The sequence below is a fragment of the Varanus komodoensis genome, unplaced genomic scaffold (assembly GCF_004798865.1).
Source record: "Varanus komodoensis strain SLA01 unplaced genomic scaffold, ASM479886v1 scaffold20_1, whole genome shotgun sequence".
Lineage (NCBI taxonomy): Eukaryota > Metazoa > Chordata > Lepidosauria > Squamata > Varanidae > Varanus > Varanus komodoensis.
The window spans coordinates 20,095,130-20,102,747 of record NW_025335587.1 but is presented as its reverse complement, the minus strand read 5'-3'; the positions used below and the strand labels follow the sequence as shown (position 1 = coordinate 20,102,747).

At 50.0% G+C, this 7,618-nt stretch overlaps 2 protein-coding genes across 9 annotated transcripts in view; one reads left to right on the top strand and one right to left on the bottom strand.

Annotated features, from left to right (window-relative positions):
- The window catches only part of NCOR1 (nuclear receptor corepressor 1), a 78,589-nt gene extending 76,621 nt beyond the window's left edge, over positions 1-1,968 (bottom strand). For 4 of the 6 annotated variants that reach the window (XR_006414762.1, XM_044430420.1, XM_044430424.1 and 1 more), the window contains exon 1: positions 1,378-1,968. The gene's annotated coding sequence lies outside the window, so the exon portion shown is untranslated. Of the gene's footprint in view, positions 85-1,377 lie in introns of those variants that run through there. The other 2 variants (XM_044430425.1, XM_044430423.1) reach the window with 2 other exon arrangements.
- Positions 1,969-2,417: 449 nt separating this feature from the next.
- The window catches only part of PIGL (phosphatidylinositol glycan anchor biosynthesis class L), a 29,491-nt gene continuing 24,290 nt past the window's right edge, over positions 2,418-7,618 (top strand). For all 3 annotated transcript variants that reach the window (XR_006414763.1, XR_006414764.1, XM_044430429.1), the window contains exons 1-2: positions 2,418-2,958; positions 3,969-4,068. Coding sequence is in view for 1 of the 3 variants with exons in the window: in XM_044430429.1 (XP_044286364.1) it covers positions 2,688-2,958; positions 3,969-4,068 (371 nt within the window). In the remaining 2 variants the exon portion in view is untranslated. The remainder of the gene's footprint in view (positions 2,959-3,968; positions 4,069-7,618) is intronic.

Below are 7,618 nucleotides of genomic sequence, written 5' to 3'. Positions count from 1 at the left end.
ATCCTCCTCAGCCGGAGCGGCAGCGGAGGCAGCAGCAGCACCTCCTCCTCCGCCGCCACCGCCGCCATCTTGAGTCCCCCCCCTTCCTCTCTCGCCCGCCCGCCGCTCCCTCCCATTCCCCCTCCCTCCGGCGCGCGGAGCCGCCCCCTCCCCCGGAGCGCCGCGTCCTGGCAGCTGCACGGGGAGCGCGGGCACGGCCGCGCGCGGGACCCTCATGCACGCGGACCCGGCCTTTCCCACGCCCGGGAGCCACCCGCGCCTCTCTCCGCCCTCCCCGGCAAGCAGGTGAAAAAATTCCCGGGCGGACGGCGGCCCACCTACGCGGCTCGAGGGCGCTCACTACCTCCCTGGCAGGACCCGACGGCAGCGCCCCTCCCCCGCGGGGAGCCGGAGCTGGCGAGCCCGCTGGCCAATCGCGGAGCAAGGGCTGCAGAGGCGTGGCTCTGCGGCGCCGGCCAATGAGCGAGCAGGAATGCGGCGCCCCCTCCCAGCCGAAAGCGATAAGAGGGAGAAGCGTAGAGGTACGAATTTAGCGTGTTTCTAAACAGCAAATATGTCCGGGAAACAGCTCCGGATTTGATTTAACAGCCACACTATTTGCTCGCGCGATACAAGATTAAATCCAGCTTTCGCGCTGTCTTTTAAGGGATGATTATATATGTTGCAATACGTCCCTATTTGCAACTGGGGCAATGCTATATTTGTAAGTCGCTTAAGGGACTCACTGAAAATTATAACAATGCTGGATTTCTCCTTTAGGTTCTATCGGCGCCGTTCACTTCCGTCCCTGGTGGGCGAGCGGTGTGGGAGGAAAAATACAAAAAAGATGGCTTCTGAATCGATTGCGAAATTACCCCATCCAAGCAACGGGGTGCTGCTCTCCGATCCAAGCAACGGGGTGCTGCTCTAATGTTCCTAGTTCTAGGATTAGGCTAGCACGGGCTGTTTTTGAGAGGTGAGGTGCGGGGCTGTCCAATCGCTGAATGGGACAGATCAGCACGCAAACTCCCTTGTTAGGAGGGGAAAATCCCCCATCCTCTAGCCAATAGGAATACAAGTCTTCATACAGGGGGTTAAATTAACCAATCGGCGTGCAAAGGAGACCGGGCGGGGGGGGGGGGACGGGCAGGTCTCCAATGGGAAAAACAAGACTTTTGCCATTAATATCAGCTCCCCGAAAACTCACGTGCAATCTTTTTGCAACGCATTCATTGTAATCAGTTTGTATCAGTGACTGCACGGATTAATGCAATTATTACGATTCTATCCGTTAGCAATATCAATATAATAACGTGCAATACTGAAACATATTAATTAATCTGGAATTTCACCGCATCAATATGCATGAGAGATAGGCTACATTCCTAGGCTACTTACCTCGGAGCAAGTCCCGTTGAACTTCAAGTGGACATGCAGACACTGACTTGGCTTGCATAATGTGACATCGTCAGCCTGCTGCCCCCCCACGATCAGCTGTCTTGGCTCTCCCTATGTTCCTCCCACTTTCCCTGAGTTCAGTTTTCACAAACTCTATTTTGACAACCTAGATGATATATTAGAGGCTTTCAGTGACTCAATAGCCCCTCCTTTTTTGCACACCAAACATGCACAAAGTTTTTTTTTAAATAAGTAGAATTCTGCAATTCCAGAGGGTGGGCACATTTTCACAGATGTAAATGAGAAACTTTGCCTGGTCAACGTCTGTTCAATTTTGTTAGCAGGTATTCCCCACAAGACAACAACTATGCACATTGACCCAAGGGGATTCCCAGTCTGATACTGGGGGAGGGGGCAGTGAAATTTGCTTTGTCTTGCCAGCTCTCAAAGGCAAGCTATCCATTCAAAACGAAGATGCAAGTGATTGAATTTAACCCCCTATCAGCTCTAAACATTTTTTGAATTCCCAACTTATTTGGCTCACATTAAAGTTCTTCAAAAGAACAAGGTGGCCAGCTTTGTTTATGCATACATGTCAGACAAACATATGTAGGCATGAAATTCTGATGCTTTTGTTCAAATTTTTTTCATCAATGAAGCTAAATTAGGAACAATGTGGTGTTCCTGTCCACCCCACCCACACTGCTTTATGGGCCTCAATGCATCAAAATGGAGCCAATAACCTAGGAAGATTGTGGGCCCTCCCCACACTAGAGGCATTCAAGATGCAGCTAGACAGCCCTCGGAGAGGGATTGTTTAACTGGGAATTGAGCAGGGGGTTGGACCTATTAGCCTTCTGGCCCCTTCCAAACCTGCTATGCTATGATTCTATGAAGTCGTCTTCTCTCTAAGCTGTTCTTCTTACTGAGCGCATATATGCATGTGTGATTCTCTTCTGAATACCAGCTGCTACAACAGCACTTCACTTGCAACACTTGTCTGATCTAGGAGCAGTCAGGAGGGCACCTTGGCTTTTACAAGCACGGGCACCCTTGCCCTTTGAGACCGTGCCTAGTTGAGTACTGCTCCTTGGCTCCAGCTGCTTCTCCCTCCGACGGAACTCCTCCTCCGAGGTTTCGCATGGGCCAGGCCCTTTTGCCCAGTGACACCAGCGAACGAAAGCCCGCCTCCTCGTCCTGTCCTCAATACGTAGGAAGCGTCCTCTTTTCCGGAGCCATTTTTCGCGGCACCAGCTTCTAGCCGGACTTTCTATGGAGACGGGCTTCTGCCTTTCTCTTTTTCCCGCGTTATGGCGGCGGAGGCAACAACGGCAGGGGCGCTGGCCCTCCTCTTTGCTTCGCTATGGCTACTCTCGTCCTGGGGTCTCCGGCGCTGCCGCGGCGTGAGGTGGGGTGGAAAGCATGCCCGGAAGCTTTTATCCGACGGACCGACGCAGGGCGGAGATGGCGCGACGCGCGCCCTGTTCGTGACGGCGCATCCTGATGACGAGGCCATGTTCTTTGCCCCCACCATCCTCTGCTTGGCCCGGGCTGAGCTATGGCTCCTCTGCGGGTCCACAGGTGAGGGGAGGAGGGCGCGGTTGCCTAGCAACAGTGACGTTCGTGAACTCGTCACTGGATCTTTTCCCCCTTTCTTCCACCTTTAGCCTCGCGCGCCTGCGCGTGACGTCACGGCGGCGCGGCCATTTTATAACAGGCGCGTGACGTTTGGACGTCATCTAGCGACGTCAGGGTTTCCCAAAAGGCCGTCTACGAGGCTAGGTGGAATTATGGGGTGTGGTGAGGTTGGTATGATGTAATCTAACACCCTCATCCTCAGTTTACCCCATGTGGATAAAGAATATTGTTATTAATAGTAAATAATCTATTATTGTTAATGATGTTAATTATGAGTGCTAATAATTATTTTTACCTTAAAATTTATTCATTATAATTAAGTGTAATTAGGCAATATTAACAATATGATTTTAGAATCCTAGTAAATATTAATGATACCAGCAAAATAATGTTCAAATTATGAATAATATTATTGGCAATAATGTTATCAATATGCCTACAACAGCATTTGAGTAAATGCCTCTGTACTATTGTGGTAGATTTATGCATTTGACATATATACTGCAGCCCATTTTACTAGTTTCACTGGTTTAAGAAAAATAAAACCCTTACAGTGTGGTCCCTACACTGTGTTTGAGATGCAGAGGAGTTTTAAAGAATAGGATTTTCCTATCAGGTCCATGGAGAATGATAAAGGACCCTGACAACTGCTGAGTTGCACAGAACTGTTCTACTATAAGAAGAGTTATGTGAAGCTCAGAAGATTATGCAGCATTTCCCATCTTCATTTTGCCTGCTAACATCTGTCTCATTTCCACACGTGGAAGTTAAGACACTGCTCTGGACTGATGGACACTTCCAAAATGAAACAGTGTGGCATTCTTTTCTTCCAACTCCCTTCACAGCCTCTTTATTTCGAAATAAAATTTCATAAAAAGCCAAGGAACCTGCTTTAAAATTCCGAATTGACACATGATACAGAGTGTGTGACCTCTGGGTTTTGGTATCTGCAGGAAATTACTACCATCAAGGGGATATTCGTAAGAAGGAACTCCTGGAGAGCTGCATGGCGCTTGGGATTCCTCTGTCCCACGTCACCATTGTTGACCACAGGTAACAACCTTTGTTTGTGGTGATGATTATGTTGTTCATTCTAGGCTGATTGGGGCGAGCGGGCAGGTTTGTTGTAGGTGAGCATTCTTTAGATCATCTTTTTTATCATGTTTTAACAGTGATCCATTGTATTTGGAGTACTGCACTGGCCGTGCTTTATTTCGATTTATGGCTCTTTTTAAAATTTCAGCAGTATTTGTGTGTGTGAGTCATCTTTGTATACCTGCTTCTGCTGGTAGGAGGAAACAAGTGGAGTGAAAGGCGGAATGGGGAGTCGGGGGCACCACTCTGGATGGAGAGCTGAGTACCAGCTCTGCTATCATCCTCTGTCCTACAAAGGATCTGGTACCAGGGAACAATTTGGCTCCCACCTCAATCTAGTTCTGCATCCCCTTTAAACCAAAGAGTGTCACGGAGAGACGAGTTAGGGTCCTGGTGCCATACTGGAGCATCTTTGGGTTGTGAAACCACGGCTTTTTGTGTTCCAAAAGCTGTCCTTCACTGCAAAATGTCACCTCTGCATACTAATCCCTAATGTTATTGAGTTGTAGTATTTTAGCCTTCTTGCCAGCTAAAAAGGGAGGATTCCTAGAGTGATTTACAGAGATTAATAGTAAGGCAATCCTTGTTTTCAGGTTTGCAATCTAAATGGCGTGTCACAAAAGGAAAGGGCACGGGGGCAGATGAGAAAGTTGAGGGAGCAAAACTCATGCCCCTGTTCTTGGTTCCAGAGTAATTGCAGTTGTGTTTTCTGTCAAAGAAGGGAAAAGGGAGCTCCCTGCAGCTCTTCCTTCCCTGGCTGAGGTGTGGGGCTCGAAGTGATGCTCTGGCTGGGATGCAGGGAACAGACCTTGGTTCACCGGATGGACCACAGTGTCCTGACTGGGCCTTCTGGGCTTGGTGTAGCAGTTCCTTAAATCCCCAGAGCAGGCCACAGTGGTCCAGAGGACATGGCCGGCAGGATGTTGTGGAGAGCCGCCCCTTGAGTGTGCTTGCGCCACCTCCACTGACGGAGGCGAAAACAAGAGGAAGCGGCAGCCAATTTGCCTGGATGCATCATCTACTGAGGAGCCAAGCCCCAGCAAGCCATGTGGCTTTTGGGCTCAGAGGAGGAAGGTCAGAGAGGACAGACGGCAGTGAGGCATGCCTGGAAGAGAGCACAACCTTAGCCTTCATTGTGGTTATAAACTAGGACATGGAAGCCCTGGTTGACCTCTGAAAAGAAGGAATTTCATTTGGCTGCCCAGACAGCGTAATGCTAACTGGGCAGCTTTTGCACAAATTTCCTCATGTAATAAAATAAATGGCTTGGGAGGTCGAAACAGTCACTCTAGAAAGCCCTGAGGATTTCCAGGTTTCCAGGCGACTGGAGCAGTGGAAAGTGGCAACAGGAGCGAGCTGGCAGGAAATGCCGAATGCGTCCAATCCAACACCCGCTGGGGCTCATCCGAGAGTTACCAAAAACCAGTGGGCTACAGAGGTGGGAGCTCTGGACTGGGACTCGGGGAGTCCTCGTTGTTCCAGCTCAGCCGTGTAGCTCGCTGGGTGACTTGGGGCCAGCCACAGATTTTCTGCCTCGCCCACCTCATAGGGTTGTTGTGAAGAGACAATCAGGGAGAGGAACCTCGGAATGATGGGGACTAGCTGCACAGCAGAGCAGTCTCCCTCAAAAGCATTGCTGGAGGCATGTAGGCAAAGATTAGATGTCCTCTCTTAGGGATGCCCTTCAGCCAAAAGTGGCTCCCAGACCAGTTTTCAAGGATGAATAATCCGGCAGTTCCTTCCCCCTGGAATTACAGTCTAAAAGGGAAGACACGGGAAGGGCAAGGACTGAGAAGGAGGTGTGAAAAAGGCGAAACTCCTGCGTTGCTGAGCCAGTGGTGGCAAGCCAGTTGGACCAGATGAACCTTCTCCAATCTGGTGCCCTCCAGATGTTCTCAGCTACATCCCAGAGCTGTAATCAAAAACATCTGGGCAGCGCCATGTTGGTGAAGTCCGGACTGGATGGAGAACCTTGTAAGAAATGCCGCGAGAGGGGAAAGGCAGTGCAAGTAATAATAATAAGATACAATCTGCAATGCTCTTTTCAATTCTATATGCCAAATATATATACCGTGCCCTACCGCTGTGTATCAAGTCATTTTCCGTTTATGTCTGGTGATTCATGCCTGGGACACGCACTCTGTTTCTCCTTTTCTGGTTGATCTGCTTTTTCTTGTTTTCTCTTGCCCTGAACTATTTCAAGAGCTCCCTTGCTCTGGTTTTTCAACCAAAAGCCATTTCGGGATTTCCCCCACGAAGTACTGAGCAAACTGGCACAAAGTTGTTGAAGAGTTTCCCAAGAGTTTTGGTAGGCAAGGGCCTATTAGAGGAAGGCCCTTTCGAAAGAAGCAACCCTAGCAGCCGCTGGGTGTAGATGGACTCCAGAAAACATACGCATTTCTGCACGGTGGCAGCCTCAGGATCTCATTGCACTGATAGGGTTAGAGCAGGGACAGCGGAAGTGTGTGATGGCCGGACTTGGGCAATCAATCCTTTACGCAAGTCTCTCGGAGGAGGATGACATGACTGATTCTAAATAGCTTGGGGGTAAATGCATGCTCTCTTGTTCAGATTGTCTGTTCTCCCAGATCTGCAACCTGAATAGGGTCTCTTGTCCCAGAAGTGGGACAGGACCTTTGTCTGCTTGAGATGCAGGAGTGAGCAGAAGGTAGATGCCCAGATACTTTGACATGAGCTCCCGGAAGCTTCTGCCAGCACTACCAATGCTTAGGAGTGCTGCAAGTTACAGTTCAGAACATCTGGAGTTCTGCTTTTTGACTTCCTCTGAAACAGAGGACGGCCTCCAAAGAGAAAGCTGTTCTCTGTAAACAAGAACGCTTGCCCACCCTACATCGAAGGAAACACACCCACAAAATGGTGTAACAGGGTGTCCTGCAACTGCAGGGGGTTGGACTCGATGGCCTTCATGGCCCCTTCCAACTCTACTATTCTGTGTTTCTATGACAAGCATGGTTGTTTGCTGAACAGCTGTTCCTCTCAGGAGCTGGCCTGTATCCCCAGAGCTCCATCCCAGGCTCCCCTCTGCACAGACTCAGAGGTTATTTTCCCCCGTTGCTGTCAGCCACCAAGATGGCAGGACTTCCTTTGTGGGCACCAGTACCGCAGTCTTTGCAGGCTGGGCCCCTTCATGCAGTCCAGGAAATGATTTTCTCTGTGCAAGCGCAGGAGCACCCCTGTCTGGGGACAAACTGCAGCTAATACACCCTCCTGTGCTTTCGTTTCTCACCATCCACGGTTCGGCAGGGAGTGACTCTCAAGCCATAAGCCTCCGTGCGATCACACAAAAACCTCCCCCATGTAAAGACTCCCGAACGCTTGGTTTAGTCGGCGTTGCCAAGAAGCAGCTCTTGGAACACAGTCGCACTGTGTACACAGCCACTCCTTGCTGTCTGGGAGACACACAAGGTGTGCAGCACAGCAGTTGCAGCCTTAAGCCCAGCAGCTAAAAGTGACACTCCTAGATTTCCAGAGCCACCCGCTGAGGTTT